The 17,392-nt window shown below is 37.9% G+C and overlaps 1 protein-coding gene across 3 annotated transcripts in view; it reads right to left on the bottom strand.

Annotated features, from left to right (window-relative positions):
- Positions 1-17,392, bottom strand: part of DIAPH3 (diaphanous related formin 3) — a 472,570-nt gene that overhangs the window by 240,305 nt on the left and 214,873 nt on the right. For all 3 annotated transcript variants that reach the window (XM_058670671.1, XM_004577440.3, XM_058670670.1), the window contains 3 exons: positions 17,125-17,220; positions 12,675-12,769; positions 7,855-7,956 (listed from right to left, as the gene is read on the bottom strand). In XM_058670671.1, coding sequence (XP_058526654.1) covers positions 7,855-7,956; positions 12,675-12,769; positions 17,125-17,220 — 293 coding nt within the window. The remainder of the gene's footprint in view (positions 1-7,854; positions 7,957-12,674; positions 12,770-17,124; positions 17,221-17,392) is intronic.

Below are 17,392 nucleotides of genomic sequence, written 5' to 3'. Positions count from 1 at the left end.
GTAAAAGAAAATGCATCTGTGCTTCTGAGTTAATATAAAGTCCTGCATCGTGATAGAAGTATGTCAAGAAGCTTGCAAATTATAGTGACAATAACTGAAAAAAACAGCTGGATTTCTTATGCTCTTAAGAAATGTGTACCTCAGGTTTAAATAGCTGTGATTATAACTATAAAATAATTTATTTCTCCAAACATACAGCCTGTGTGCAAAAAGATATGCAAATAAAAGGGCCCAATAGGATGTGAAAGAACTGGGGACAAGAGGAGAGGTTCCACAAAGCAGTAACGGTGAATGAAATGAAGTCCTGTTTCCCAGAGGAAGACAGTACTGAGACTTAAAGAGTTTCAAAAGTGCCCGCTCTGGGAATATGACTGATTTTGTGTTTGTACATGTACACAGCAGATGAAACACTCAACACCTATGAAACATAAGAATAATTTTGTATATTCAGGTTGGATGATGGTTAGGTCGAGATACCCTTTCAGTTACCTTTGTCAACCTTTCCTCAAGTGCCTCAAAAAGGCATTAACTCTTACAGAAAATTATAAATTCTTTAATAGTTTTCAGAAAATAGAACCACAAAGTATCAAGAGAAGTCACTGAACAGGATAACATGGTATCCACATAGTCTTAAAAAGAAAGCCTTCCAAATCGTAGTGTGAAGAGTCAGATGGGATGGTAGGGCAGCAGTTATGTTCTCTGGTTCCTGAAGTTGTCTTTTAAAATATAAAATTGTGCTCCTCTCCATTTCTTATCCTTCCAAGGGCTCCTCCTTCCCTTAAAGAACCACAGAATCAACATTTCAACTCCCCATTTCTTAAGAGTTGTTGACATAAAAAAAGCAAGGAGACATGACCCACACTAATCTCATCTCAGGGGCACTGTCAAAGAAATGGTGTCTGGATGCTCAGCTTATCATCAGAATGCGAGGAGGAAGTTACCAGTCCAACCCTTCCATGTCTGGTTCCGGACAAGGTGCTACACTGCTGTCCATTGTGAATGCGTTTTTTCTCTTTTTGCCTTTTGAGCGACTCCCCTGAGATGGTTATGAGAGATACCATCTCCACCTTTATCTTGGGACTTTTCCTTCCTTGGAACCCCCTCCTGCCACTATGGCAGGAGATCTCAGATTACCTCAGGTCTTTTCTCACTTGCAGCCCTCTTGCCACTAGGGCAGGAGCCTTTTTCCCTCCTCTTCCTAAATAAATCCTGCTTTGCAAACTACAAATGTCCACATGAAAATTCTTCTTTGGTGTGAGACAAGAAAAGAAAGTTGCTGCAGTATTTCGTCTTGAATTCCCTGCAAGAACAGGAGGATCAGGAAAAGGCTAACAGTGAATCATGTCAGAAGACCAAAGAAGTTCACGACAAATCTGCAAGCAAAAAAAAAATTAACTTATTTTTTTTAAAGATGGTGAATTTAGAGTTATACCCAAAGCATTCTTTTGTAATCTATATCTAAGGTAACCTATTGCCACTCAAAACATTTTTTTTTTAGCGAAAATGAAAAAATTATCTGAAACACATATTTTTATTTTTAAAAATGATTTCTATATAATCTATTATTCTTGGTAAAATCCATTGCATGTTTATGTCTTGATTATTTCATATATTCAGTTAACTGTTGTGGGGTAGGCAGTTAGTTCAGGGTCACATGCTTGGAAACCATTCCCCGCCTATGTGTTCCCTTCTACCCACCTGTGATGTTCACCTGAACTCTGAGAGGGGGTGGTACTGCACTGCTGCATAACCATGCCCCTCACAAGCCCCTATAAAGGACCATGATAGGGAGGGGTTTGCTCTGTTGGTCGCCTGCTTCCATGGCTCCAGTCCTCTGCTCTTGGCCTCCCTACTACCTGCTCTCTGGCTTCCCACAGACTGACTGAGGAGGTAGCCCCTGAGCATGGCCGCTGTGTCTGTATTGCTTACCCTCTGTTCGCTGCTTAGGCAGGGCAATGAAGCTGTTATCGCTAAGATGTTCTGTATTTCTAATGTGTACAGTTTCAAGAGTTCCAGGAGAGGGGAAGCCTAGCTGTAATGGAATGTGGGCAGAGAAGCCAGGGAAAGGTGAATGTCTGCAGCTTTGTAAGTGTGCCCAGGTGGTTCACTCTGTGTCTTTTAGGATAACTTATATTTTGGGGGAACCTTGGACACAGGTCTTCAGTTTAACGGATGGACTTCAGGGAAATGACTATTTGCTCCTTTTGGGGTTTCGGTTGACTGAATTGCTATATGGACTTGTGACTTGCTAATTCTAGTGGGCCCTTGTTACCACCTAGTTTGGTTAATAAAGACTCCTTAAGACACCCTAGCCTTGCCTGGCGTGATCTCCCATGTATCCCACAACATAACCAATATTACCTTGTCATTATAGGCCAAAAGCTGGGCCATTTTCTAGGGGAAAAAAATGAGCATGACTCTAGCCAACAAAGCATTCAAAACATAAGTGAAAACTATAGTTTCTTCTAAGAGTCACTTAAAAATATGAACAGGCAATGGAGAGGAAGGACAGTGATTTTTCATGCATAATAAAAGCGACGTAAGTGACAGCTTTCAAGATGGATGAGAAACACAGTATATTGACACCTGACACCGTGCCTTCAGAAAAGACATGAGGTGGAAGTAAATGACGGCAAATCCTACATGGAAAGACCATATATGCTGGGTGGGTGGGAAGGGGATGAAGGGGCGGAGGAAATTTGTGGGGATGGCGAGTATGCTCAGTGACTTCACTGCAGTAATAATGGTTTCACAGAAGTACTCCTATGTCAAGACTAGCTAAATTCTGTGTCTTAAGAGTTTCTCACTGTAAATTACACTTCAGGGGAGCTCTTTAAGGCTGATGACTTGTGTAGGAATTTTGGACAATGATATTCAAGTCTGGCAAGACAATTACAAGTTGAGATAGCCAGTGAAGGCTTTCTAGTGGCATTCCATATTTTATTTCACTTCTCTACAAGACTATTCACATAATCAATCTAAAGAGTTCTTCAAGCAACTGCTGCTTTCTGTGATCCAAGTAAGCACAGTACATACCTCAGCCAGTAACTGAGTCACACAGGACTTTTTTTTTTTTTAATTTTTTTTTTTAAGATTTTATTTTTATTACAAAGTCAGATATACTGAGAGGAGGAGAGACAGAGAGGAAGTGGAGCTGCCGGGATTAGAACCAGCGGCCATATGGGATCAAGGCGAGGACCTTAGCCACTAGGCCACGCTGCCGAGCCCAGGACTTCTTTATTTCAATACTTTAAAACCAAACATCAAAAATAAAAACGGAAAAATAATTGACAAGTAGTCAGAAAAAGTGCTGATATTTATAAAGGAATGTCAGACAGATTATTTCTGGATCTCCTACAAACTAGAAGGCCAACAAAAAATAAAGCGGATACTTACAAGCACTTGTAAGAGAAAATACAAATAACTGATAAACATGTAGTGAGTGCCTCAAATTCATTTAATATTCAGAAAACTTAAAAATCAAGTGAAGTTTAGGGCCCGGCAGCGTGGCCTAGTGGCTAAAAAGTCCTCGCCTTGAACACACCGGAATCCCATATGGGCGCTGGTTCTAGTCCCAGCAGCTCCACTTCCCATCCAGCTCCCTGCTTGTGGCCTGGGAAAGCAGTCGAGGACGGCCCAAGGCTTTGGGACACTGCACCCGTGTGGGAGACCTGGAAGAACTTCCTGGCTCCTGGCTTCGGATCGGCGTGCACCGGCTGTTGTAGTCACTTGGGGAGTGAATCACCGGACGGAAGATCTTCCTCTCTGTCTCTCCTCTCTGTATATCTGACTTTCCAATAAAAATAAATAAATCTTTATAATAAAAAATAAATAAATAAAAAAATAAAAATCAAGTGAAAACAGAAAAATAACAGTAAGTATTAGTGATGGTACAAGAAAAATAGCAATGAACTAATAGGCCTTCTGGAAGGGTGATACGGAGTTAATCATCAAGATGAAAAATACCATTTTAGTTAGCATTCCAATTTTGGGACAAAGATTTTAGTAACAAAAGCTAAATTATATAAAGAACTTATAAGATCATTTGTACATATCTACTAAACTAATTTATATTCTAAATGGAGATTGGCACTCCTTTTGTCCTATGGGAGAAGTCCTGAATTCCTGGAACTTCTGAATACCTCACCTTATATGACAGAAAGGAAATTACAGATGTGCCTAAGATCCTTGAGATGGGGACAACTATCCTGGATTATCCGGGAAGGCTCAACATAATCAGAGTTCTTCCTTATAAGTGGATACAAGAGGGTTAAAAGAGTCAGGATACGGAATGTGACCAGCCTCTAGGTGAGCAAAGCAAGCACACCATTTCTTCCCCTAGGGTCCTCAAAAGAACCACTGCCTCACTGACCCATCTTTTACTTGCAAAGTCTAGAATTTTATCACAAAAAAAGAGGCAAAGAGGCAAAAGGAAGGAGAGGGAGGGAAGGAGAGAGAAAAAGAGAGAAAACAACTCCAAGAAAATGTACTTGGAGTAAGCTTGTGGTTATTTGTTGCATGGGCCGTGGGAAACCAATACATTTCTGCTTCATAGTAAGGAAACAGATTTAAAAATTATTTAAAATCATTCAGTTAATAAGTTACAGCTAAGATTTAAAGCCAGATTATGCTCATAACTATGATGCATTGCTTTCCTATACATATGCAAAGACACATCCAGAATTATTTTTTAAAAACCTTCAATTAGCCATCCTTCATTAATAGATTGAGGAAAAAATGTAACAGCTATGATTACAAAACATGATTTCAAAATCAACACAAAAAGCTTAAATATATGGCAAAAACTCAGAACAATATACATTTTTAGCATGCACATGAACATACATACATACATTGGTAAACACAAAATAGGATTCAAAGCACAGCAAACTGCTAAAAATGATAATTTGCTGCAATACAGTAGAGAAAGTAGGATACATGGAACTTGTGCAATGCATTCAGTATTTTTATGTTTGAATGTTTTACAACAAGACTACTGTGATATATTTTAAAACAAGGCATTTTTTTTTTTTAATGCAAAGAGATATGCATGAACTTCTATTTCTTCATTAAATTAAACCGAGGCCTCTACTGCAAGGCGTTTAAAAGTCCTGCCCTACAGTGACACCAAATGGTGACAGATCAAAATACACCACACAAAGAGGACATTTGTTCAATGCCATCTTCCTATAAATGCTGGATTCCTTTGAAGAATGGCTGCTTAGCTAAATTAAATAATATTGAGACAAATACTCAAAAACCTAGAATTTTTAATCAAAGAAAGCCTACTATACCAAACTTCAAATGCAAATTTCAGGTCTCTTTCCAAATTTCAGCTAATCTTTTGATCCCTCAGAATATTTACATAAATCATTTCTCACAGTAAAACCATGTCACTGTGAACACTGTGATTTTACTTAATGGCTTATTGATCAAAGAAACCCTGCAAATATGAGAAATGCAATCATACAAATAAAGTCTGGTTCCACTTCACAGGCGTCAACCTTTGGAATGTACGCAGTATTTTTGGCAGATGGATGAGGGGATGTCAGGGGCTGAAGAGGAAAAGAATCGAAGAGACACAGGCAACTGATCCAATTAGTAACAGTTTCTAGGAGGTCTATTGTCATTTCTTAATCTATTGATAAAATTAAATAGGAGCTACTGCAATCGAAATATAAACCAATTTCCCAATAGATATTTCTGACCTCAACTTTCCAAGGAAAAGCGTATGTCAAATTAAGCACACAACAGTAGAAAATTAATGTCCTCTTCCAAAAATCCAAACGAAAAACAGCCATGTAAATAGTTTTACTCCTACCAAGTTCGCGATAAATGGACACAGAGATCAACTTTTTCTCAGAGAAACCCTTCAAAATACCACTTGGTAAAGAAACCATCAGTTAGCACTAAATGACAGATTTTCAGATTTTTCAAAAAATCTTTGTTTGCTTGTATTTATTTGAAATGCAGAGAGAAAGAATGAACATGAATATGCTACTGGCTGACTAGTCAGATGCCTCAACAGCAAGGACTGGACCAAATGAAAACTAGAGCATGGAACTCCTCCTGGGTCTCCCATTAGGGTACAAGGATGGAGCCACTCCCAGGACGCATTAGCAGGAAGCTGAACTACAGAGAATCAAGGCTTCCCAGCAGCACTCCAACGTGGAGTACGGGCATCCCTAGCTGCAGTTTAACCTGCCTGCTGCTCCCATTAAACAGAAAACACATAAATGTACAAACACAAAATCAGGTTGCTATTATTTAGCCCCAAGGCTTTGATTCAGATCTTTGGATTTCAAGTTCATATTGCAAAATGGCTAAGAGAGAATTTTCAAATGTTGTTGTAATAGAGAAATGACAAATGTTTTAGGGATGAATTTCCCAAATCCAGGGCTTGGGTTCAAGTTCCAGGACCACTTCAGATGCAGAGTTTTTTCCAGGACGCACACAGGGAGGCAACAAAGGATGACTTGGGCACTTGAGTCCCTGCTACTCATGTGGAGACAAGGGCTGGGATTGACCTTTTGGCTCCTGGATTAGCCCAGCACAGACTCAGCTGCTGCAGTCATTTGGAAGGTGATTTAACAGATAAAAGATCTCGCTCTTTCCTTCTGATTATGTGTGTATGCACGCACATCTACCTTTCAAATGAAGAAATGAAACAAGTAGCTCTGGACTACTGCCTAACAGTAGCACGTGACGAAAAAAAAAATACCATCTTTCTGATTTAAATATTACTTCCGATACATTCTAAAGAAACTTAATTGACACCACACTTGTCCTTAACATTCTGTGAAGACATTGGGATGTGTGTATCAATTTTGAGTGCCGGAGCTGGAGACAAGGCTGCATTCCCACCTCAGATGTCAGCTTCTTGCCCCTGTGAACCCTGGGAGCCAGCAGGTGCTGACTCAGGCACCTGAGTCCCTGCCACCTGCGTTGGAAAGCAGCCTGGCCTAAGCCTCAGCTGCTGTGAGCATATGCGGAATGAGCTATTAGAATGAAGAAATCTGTCCATCTGCCACTGAAACATAAATATTTCAAACAGTAACATAAAGGGAACTTCAATGTCCTGTAAAAATGCATTTTTTTCCACATAATTCTACCTGAGAGTTATATTATCTACAATCCCATCCTTGTCTAGAGACTAGAGATATTACTGAAGATGAAAGGTGAAAAATAAACTTATTAAGAACTTGCTACCGTAAAGTATCTTTATGATGACAGTAACCAACCTAAAAATAATAATTCAACGGCAAGAGAAAAAAAGCTGGAAAGGAAAACCTGATAAAAACCTTAATGTTTCACTTACAATACAGCTGTAATGCATACCATTGGCAAATCTATTCTCACCTCTCTAGAGCCAACCTCCATAATAAAGGAGACTTGAACAAGATGATTATCAAGGTGTCTTGAACATTTTTTAATAACTGAATTCATTTTCCACTCTCATTGCCAAGAAAGAGACAATATTTCTAATTTCAGAATCCACACCATGAGATGAACTCGTGATTAGAATGAGACACTGAAATATGTTGAAATGCACAGTTCTAGAATAAATCACAAACATACTCTCTACTCATAAGGAGGGGTTTTCATTTTATACTGTAAATAGATAATATAAGAAATGTCATTTAGACATCAATTAAGGTCAGTTTCCATATTTAAACTCAAGCTAATTTTTCACTAATATCCTTAGGATGAGGATGAAAAAAAAAAAGATCATGATGAATGCTAAATGGATGCAGTAACAATGATGTGTGGAAAGCCTTAGGTTTTCTACGTCTTATTCCAAAGTGGTGTATTTATCAATCTCTTCGAAGAGTTCACAGGGAGACATGTACTCACCACAACAGCGAACTGCTCGGGTTCACATAAGTTGCTGTAGTCACTCTTGAACTGAGATAATGAATTTAATTGTTCTTCATCAGGAAGATGCTTTATTAAGTTCTAAAAATTGAAACAAAAGACTGTCACGACCAAATGTATTTCTCAAGTTCTAGGCAAATGCATAAATTTTAGAATGAAAACCATTACAGGAATTAATCTGTGATTTTATTCCTGGGGAATCTCCTTTACATTAAGCCATAAGCAACACTCCTTGGCATCTTGAGAACAGTAAATTTCCCTCTTCTCTACCCAAGAGTTATTACATATTCAAATCAAGTACTCCTGAATGTTTATTTGATTAACTTATAATTGAGAAAGAAGTGCTCGACGTATACCAAAGGAACAGCTTTCTCACCTGGATAAATGTGATCCATTACGCTGCAGCTTCAGGGAATTAAATGTCAGAAATTTCAGGCAAAGCCAAACATATTTTAACACTTCACTCAGTGGGGAAAGAGAAATCATCAGATTGCTACTAAACGGTGAGGCAAAGAATAGAAATCAAGGGAATTTTAATGACAGTGCTTGTGAGATTTAGACAGTAGGATTATGGTTTTAACAGGAAAAATGGAAGATATCTCTTAAAGACAAAGTAACTTTTTGACGTAAAAGAAAACTTCAGGGCAGTGAGCGGAGACACAGAAGGAACTTGCAGAGAGTACCTGAAGTGCCCATGGTACTAATGGCTCTGCCTGTCTCCCCTGCCGTCTGGAGGCCACAGGGTCCTGGGGAAGTTCTGACCCGTCTATCCACGCTCAGCCTTCCCAAGTGGCACACTTACAAAAAAGAAACAGAACTATGCTTTCCTCACAGAGCTCTACTTGTTAAACAATCTGTTGAACAAGTACTATTACAATAACTATGAATACTAAAATTAAGGAGGGAAAGAATGGTTAGTACTCAGAATTCCAAATTATGATGTCAGTAAATTCTGCCCAAGCTCAAAGTCATATGCAAACGATAATAGGTCACCATCACATTACATGAATTATGAATAGGAAATCCCCCATTGGTGGCATTAGTTGAAAACAGCACTGGAGAATGTGATCCTTTGAAAGTATTTAGATGGGAGCCCAGCATTATAGCCTAGTGGCTAAAGTCCTTGCCTTTCATGCACTGGGATCCCACATGGGCGTCAGTTCTAATCCCGGCAGTCCCGCTTCCCATCCAGCTCCCTGTTTGTGGCCTGGGAAAGCAGTCAAGGAGGGCCCAAAGCTTTGGTACACTGCACCTGTGTGGGAGACCCAGAAGAAGCTCCGGTCTCCTGGCTCTGGATTGATGCAGCTCCAGCCATTGCGGCCGGTTGGGGAGTGAATCAGCGCACAGAAGATCTTCCTCTGTCTCTCCTCCTCTCTGGATATCTGACTTTCCAATAAAGATAAAATAAATCTTTAGGGCCCGGCGGCGTGGCCTAGCAGCTAAAGTCCTCGCCTTGAACACACCAGGATCCCATATGGGCGCCGGTTCTAATCCCGGCAGCTCCACTTCCCATCCAGCTCCCTGTTTGTGGCCTGGGAAAGCAGTTGAGGATGGCCCAAGGCTTTGGGACCCTGAGCCCGCATGGGAGACCCGGAAAGAAGTTCCAGGTTCCCAGCTTCGGATCAGCGCAGCACCAACCGTTGTGGTCATTTGGGGAGTGAATCATCGGACGGAAGATCTTCCTCTCTGTCCCTCCTCCTCTCTGTACATCTGACTTTGTAATAAAAATAAATAAATCTTTTTAAAAAATAAATAAATCTTTAAAAAAAAAGTATTTAGATGGAAGTACAAAGCCACTGATTCATTGTGTACATTCAGACAAAGGCTTGGATGACTGGCCAAAAACAAAGAGGGTGGCAACTTAAGGTCAGAGCCACCACAGGCATTTACAGCGAGATGGAGTAAACCGAATGAAGGCAAACTATTCACTCCTTGCAATGGCCATTTCTCTTACTAGAACTGCTTGAGATCAAAAGGATTGTTTCTATTTTCTTCTGACAAATCTAGCTGACAGCAGCACCAAGTTGTCTAGGGTATCTCGTCGCTCCGTTTCTTTAGCATCTTTTCAGATGATCATCACATCTCCTTGAATATTTTTAGTTATTAGTTAATTAGAGTTTAACATCTGTCATACAGTATTACTTCTTCACTTCGGTATTTTTTTGTATTCTAATGTGAAGCATCCCGATTTGTAAAAGTATAGGCCCCAGCTTCCTTTGATCTCTCCTTGCCAAATTTTTCACACACTCTTGACAAATTACGCTCTTGTCAAATTAAATTCTACACAGTGGTCCACACACACACACACACACACACAATGTTTCCCTCATAGCTTGAAATATTTTTGAATCAGAATAACTGTTGCTAGCAACATTTGTAAGTAAGCCTCTAGGGTCCCCTGCCTCTACATCAGAGCACATTCTGCAACCATCCCCTCTAGTGCTAAACCAATCTTCATACAGCTATGCTCATCTTGTTTCATAATTATATTTATAAATGCCATCTCCCTTGACAAAGTATCAATTCCAACAATGCAAGGTCTTTCTCTGATTAAGCCTCATATGATACCCTGCACGTAAGAAATAAAATGAAATATTTGCAAAGTGAATTAGCAAAAGACTGATGGGACAAAGGTGATTAGGTAAAGAATGATGCAGGAAAATGGCTGGACAGTAACACACTGCAGACCTCTTGTTGTGTGTGACTACACACAGCCACTGGAGTGAACAAAGTCAAGCAAAATGATGATTGTTGCAAAGTAATACTGTTCCATGTCCACTTCAAAACAGGCAGCTCCTCATGCTAAAATAAGGGGATTTTTTAAGGGTAAAAATACCATAATATTCATGTTTTATTTTTTCATAACTAAGCAGAGATTTTGTGCAAGATAAATGCTGAGGTTTCAGTTCAAAAGCCTAGTTTAATAGCAGTAAATATGGTAGGTAGAAATAATGACACTGTCTCCAAAGAGGTCCATGTCAAAATCTCCAGAACCTGGAAAAACACTGGATTACCTGGACAAAGGCATGCATGATGCTGATGGGATTAAGGATGCTGGCAACTGGCTGTAGACTGAAGTGCTTATCTTAGGCTGTACAATGTCCAATGTCTTTCTTACGCAAAGAAAAAAGAGACAAAAGAATACCACGAGCAGGAGAGGTGATTATGAAAGAAAGAAGCAGAGGCTTGGCTTGCAAGATGCACAAAGGTATTCTGGAGGTAAGGAATGTGGGCAGCAACGAGCTGAAAAGGAAAATGAACTGGATCCCTCCCTAGAGTCTATACCCAAAGAACACAGGTCTGCCAACACTTTGGCTTTACCACAGTAGGGTCTGTGCCAGAACTCATTTCACAGAAATACTAAACGATAAATTAGTGTTATTTTAAGCCACCAACTATGTGGTAAACAGTTATAGCAGCAACAGAAAACAAATACACTCTGAAATGAAATGGGACTGAAAACACTTAAGACATTAATTTAAAAATGCACTTTGTTGGGCTGGTATGACAAGCTAACCCTCGACCTGTGGCACCAAATTCCCATGTAGGTGCCAACTGGAGTACCAGCTGCTTCACTTTCAACCCAACTCCCTGCTGATAGCCTGGGAAGGCTGTGGGGGACAGCCAACTGCCTTGGTTCCTGCACTCCCAGGGGAGATGCACCGCAAGTTCCTGGCTCCCAGCCTGAGATCAGCCCAGCTCTGGCCGTTGTGACAATCTGGGTACTGAACCAGCAGTTGGAAGATCTCACTCTCCGTCTCTCCCATTCTCTGACTTTTGAGTAAATAAATCTTTTATTTTTTTAAGCATCTTTTTTTCTTGACAACAAAACAGCAAAATCACCCAAAATAATCGTTTAGCTAAAGTAAAAGTTAATATGTAAATGTAATTAATAACTTACATTATTTGTTTACATTAGTAAACATGATTTTTATTGCTAAAATACTATTTTTCCATGAAAACCCATTATTAGAAAAAAGATGTTAAGCTCTAGATATTCTTCAATCCTACAGTCTATCAAGGTATATATTATTTATCCCTTATATAGAAATCAGCAAGAAATTGATACCACATTAGCATTATATATATATATATATAGTGGGTGAAAAAAACTGAATTATTTCTGGGGGCTGGTGTCATGGCATAGCAGACTAATCCCCAGGCAGCAGCACTAGAATCCCATATGGGCACTGATTTGTGACCTGACAACTGCAGCCACCTTCTTAGAGCCTGGAAAGAAGTAAAGAATGGAACAAGTACTTGGGCTGCTGGCTTTGGATCGGCCCAGCTCCAGCCATTGTGGCCATTGGGGAATGACAGGTTTTCAAATGAAATTTTAAAAAATCTTAAAGATTTCTGAATTAATCCAGAATAGTAAGGAAATAATCTCCAATTTTCCTAAGAGCACAAATGATTCAAGTCTGGTTGCTAATAAAAGCAAACATAAATGAAATCTCCTGTATAATAACACAACTTCATAAGCTTACGAATTACACCTGAAAAGGGTTACAAAAACAAATTTAAACTTAAATTCGTCTTAACTATAACCAAAGAGATACCTAAAACATATAATACAACTTGTATATCAGAAACATTCACTTAAAATAATAGTATTATAGTTTACTGTTAGAAAAAATGCAGAATCTTACCTCTCGGCTATGCAGAAGTTATGTTAAAACTATTACGCAGCAATGATTTTCCAGTTGAATGAACAGGGTTAAGAATCTTATTTCACTTACAGATTTCTACTCAATGAAGTTTGAAGTGAAATATTAGAATTTAAAGTTCTGCCTGTTTACCTGAATCATAGACTCTGCCAACTGTGTTTCATCTACTTCCAATATCATCATTCTGATTTCTTCATAAGGTACTCGGAAAGAGCTCAGGAAGATTGCTAGGACAGAGTGGTGGAGAAAGTTTTTTAATGAATCTGGTAATAAAATTTGACATGTAGTTCTATCTATTACATCAGAAACAAATTAATAAAATGAGAGAATTTAAGTACTTAATAACAACTGTGGGAAAAACTTCAACATATTTTATATTCTTTTCCAGTTTTATAGTTAGTATTTAAATAATACTATATGATGTTACTCCAAGGTTGATTCATTTAAAGATTTTACTCATTTGTCCTCATTTTCTTTGAATGAGACAGAAACCATCCATACACTGGTTGACTCAGCAGCTATTTGCAGCAGCATTGGCAGGGTCAAGCTGCAGCATGAGTCCGGGACTCTGGAGCCCCAAGCATTTCAGCCACGACCCCCAGGAGTGTGCATCAGCAGGAAGTGGGATTGGAAGGAGAGCCAGGACATAAAACACGCAGATACCTCAAGCAGCAACTTGCAAGTGTAAAAAATAACTCCCCAAAAATTGGTGTTTAAAGCCTTAGTTTGTTTATTGAAGGGAGAGAGCCAATTTTCACTTAATTGAAAGATGAAGCACGTTAGATATACCTTATACCTCATACTGTAAACTTTTATAGCAAAAATGGATAGAGTAAAAAATATAACCTACATGAATGAAACTGACATTTTGAGATTTGATTACTGCGTACAACCTTTGTTTACACCCTTGACCTACTGGAGGTTAAGTTTGTGATTAGGAACTGAAAATACGTTGTCATAAAACTTTTTTGAAAAGGAGGAAGAGGGAGGGGGAGAACGTGGGCAAGAGGAAGTGCCGGGTATTCTTAAGTTTCTAAATATCCTTTAAAATATATAAAATGAGTTCATCTTATATAAATACAAAACAGTTAAAAAACTTACAACAAGAATTATACAACCCCAGTATGTGCATGTAATAGCTGAGTAAACAAAAGGGAAATACTTCAAAAAGTTCTAGGGAAAATAAATTTAAAAGTTATTTCTTTACATGGAACAAGATTCTGAAATCCATGCATAGTTTATTCATAAAGTGTACCTTTCATAAGCTTTCTGAAGTCCACAAAGACATGATCATTTTTTTGCACAAAAATAAGCATTCTTTAATCCTATTTCTATAACATTTTTGATGCCTCCCAGTACATGACTTTGTGTATCTTTCAGCTCTACAAATTAGTTAACGAAAATATTAAAAAAAAAAAAACTGAAGCAGTACCTTAACAGTTTCATAGTTTCATAACAGTAGCATTTCACTATTTAGAATCCTTGCAGACAATATACTATAGAAATAGCCTTTGCATGTAAAGAAAATACCTAATTTTTATCCTTATGGATTAGGTGCATTCATATTTTATTACTGAAAATTCTAAATATTTTTTACATTCTACTCACTACATCAAATTTGTATTGTAACCATGAGTGGTTACAATGGGTGCTATGGCCCAGTGGCTTAACTCCAGTGAATAGTCCAGTGAATAGTCCAAGCATCAATTCAGCTTTCCTGTTGGCAATACTCTATTAAGTATTCTCATGTGTTGTTTCCAAAGAAGTGCTGCCCACTAACCCACTGCTATGAGAAAATTGCACACAACATGCATGCTTAGTTTTCTCGATTCAGTCCACCCACACTTTCCCTTGACTGACTTTAATTTCCATTTTACTGTAAAAAATCATAAGCATAAGTAAAAACATTTAGTCCTTTCAATGAATTATGAAAATTGCGACTCCTGATTGTGTAAATGGGGTATAAAGTGTAAATTCAAAATTTACTAACTCATGACCTCACTTAACTTTGTAAACAGATGATGAATCTGTTAGCAATAAAATCTACATAATATATGTAACAAATTGTAAACAAAAGTAGAAAAGACAAAATAAGAGAATTTGCTTTGAAGAGAAGCCAATCTGGTTTTACTTCATCATTTACTCACTACTTTAAAGTATCATTCTATTGCAGAACATTAATTAAAAACACACTGATTAAGAACAAAGATCAAATGGGTGTGTTATCTTTAATAAATTGTTTTTTGAAAGGACTTGTATAATACGTAAGTTACAGGTGATTTAAAAAGGACTTAACATGTAAAGTACTTCACAAGTACAGACTTAATTTTGAAAATACTTTTTTAAAGTTAGAGAATAACAGCAGAAATTCTCAGTTAAGGCCTGAAAAGGGCTATTAAAATTAATCTTGTTACTAATAAGCATCCTTCAAAATGTGATTACACAGATCCCAGTAGGACGCTTTGAGTTTAGTCATGTAGCATAAAGATTTTAGAAACAGGATTGTTTTCAAGGGAATTCCTAAATATTTAAGCTTTTATATTAATTTGTAGATTCCAAAATTTTACTTCTAATGCTCACTCAAAAAAAAAATTTGGGAAAACCCATGAATCTTGCAAAACTCCTGAGCCTTCTCTTGATCCCAGAATAAATGTTGTGTATCTTTAATGATGAGTCTAGAGTCCTTACTACATTCCTTGCAAGATTTCAAAAAAACAGGAAATCTAAACCACTTTTAAATAAGCAGGAAATAAATGAAACACGTTAACCTTTTCTTCCCATGCCTGTAGAACACTGTAGTGGAGAAATCTACCCATTAACTTTCCTTCAACAAATTTTCAAGTAAATTTCTCTATTTCAATATCACTATGCTACTACTGACTGTTTCACTTGAGGTTATCTCATTTATAACAATTTCACTACCCTAGTAGAACCTTCTCAGAATTCGGAATCTCAACACTCTGAATTCTATAGACAAAAACCAGCTGTCAATCAAACTGTAACTACAATAAAGTTCACTGGCTGCTAAAAGCCTCATTAAAGCTCAAATTAACACTTCCTGCAGAAGTAATCCTGAAAATGAACTACATAACATGGCAAACTATAAATTCTAGAACTTGAATTGTGTGCTTTTAAAAATTATTCTTTGAGATGAACACCTAAGCTAGTTCAGCAAGTCTGATAATTCCAGAAACAAACCTTTTTAAAACGGTATTTCTTCAGGAGCCATGGCAACACTGTTGGAGGGTAAACACTCTCAGTTCTAATGCAAGTCACGGACATTCGTCCAAACAAAATCATCCCTTTTATGTCAAACGACAGAAGCGCTAACATTATCTAAGTCAATATGCAGTGTTTCAAACTGAGACAATGCTTCATAGGGAAGAAAATACCCTGAAATGTATGTCAAAACCTCAGCGGTTTAAGCACACATGCAACATTTCCCATGGAGACCAGATGCCTACTGTATGTGGCAGACATGAAATCCTGGTAATTACAATCCTCTCCTCAGGCTGGCCAGCCATCTCTAGTTGCTATTCCAGGTGCCAGGAGGAAAGATACCTTTGCAACTTCTCCTACCTCCAAAGTACATGCTTCCACCCACAAGTGATGTAACCTCTACTTACATGTTGCCACTCAAGTCTCAAACAGCAATACCTAACTGTAAGTTAGCAATCTACAGTTCGTGCCCAGAAATAGAGAAATGAATATTGTTCAATACGTGTAGTGCCTCCACTAGGGATCTTAGTTGCCTACACTGTAGAAAAGGTATGGTCATCTGTCATGGTTACCACGCAGAGGAGGAAGTTTCAAAACATTCCCAAAGAATGTCAACTCTCCTTCTTTAACTCCTTCTTTAATCAATAACAAGGATCTTAATCCTCTCATTGGAGAGTTGTCTTTTTCACAGGAGGGTCGTCACTGACAGGCAGACTAAATGTGACATTACTTTTCATCCCTCCTGATTCTCCATTCTATCTTCCTCTTGCAACTTCAGAAAGCATTAAATACACAGATCATATCTCAGCCACAAGCCAAGCTGTAAGTGATGCATAAAACACAGGTAAAAGTATTTGCTTTCTTCTCTCAGTGATTCAAGCAGGAAAACAATTCAGGACTAAGTATTTAACGCCTGTAATAGTATTTAAATCTAAAATATTTCCAGTCAGTACTTTTTAGGAAAGTGTTTAAACTGCTCAGATGGAATAATGGAATTCATTTTACCTATTGTTCTTATTTCTATTAATATTCTAGCCTCCTTTGTGCATCAACTATCACAAACTGTAGAGATTCTAAGGTAGAAAAATACACCATCAAAAGCACCATGTTACAAAATGATATCATTACCTACATCCAAAAAGGACTTTGAAAGGAAGGAAGTTCTTTCAATTATGGGAGCTAGACTTGCCTATGCTTTCAGCTTTTGAAAAATATGACCTCATAATCTGCCAGGAGAGCTATCTTAAGTATTTATGTAAAAAATTTAATCAAGTGAAAAACTAGACATGAACAAATTGAAGTAATTTACAAGGAATATCTACAGTATGCTTTGATAATGCGACAGTACTTAAACAATACTTACAAAGGTTCTGGGCAATTTTAGAATCTAAAAATTTAAGTTCTTTAATTTTTTTCTTAATAGCTTTCTTCTCTTCAAAATCTTCCTCTTCTCTTTTCTCTGCAAAATCAAGAACAGATCTTTATTAGGGCAGTACGACACGCAAGTGGGACAGGACAGACGTGAACACTCCATCATCAAATGAGCTAAAAGAGATAAAAACCGTCTAAACCACAGCTATAAAAATAGTAGTATAACAGACACACCAAAACCTAAATTATTTCAGATAAGA

This window comes from Ochotona princeps, chromosome 12 (genome assembly GCF_030435755.1).
Source record: "Ochotona princeps isolate mOchPri1 chromosome 12, mOchPri1.hap1, whole genome shotgun sequence".
Taxonomy (NCBI): domain Eukaryota; kingdom Metazoa; phylum Chordata; class Mammalia; order Lagomorpha; family Ochotonidae; genus Ochotona; species Ochotona princeps.
The sequence above is the reverse complement of the archived record's forward strand: the minus strand, read 5'-3'. Positions and strand labels throughout refer to the sequence as shown.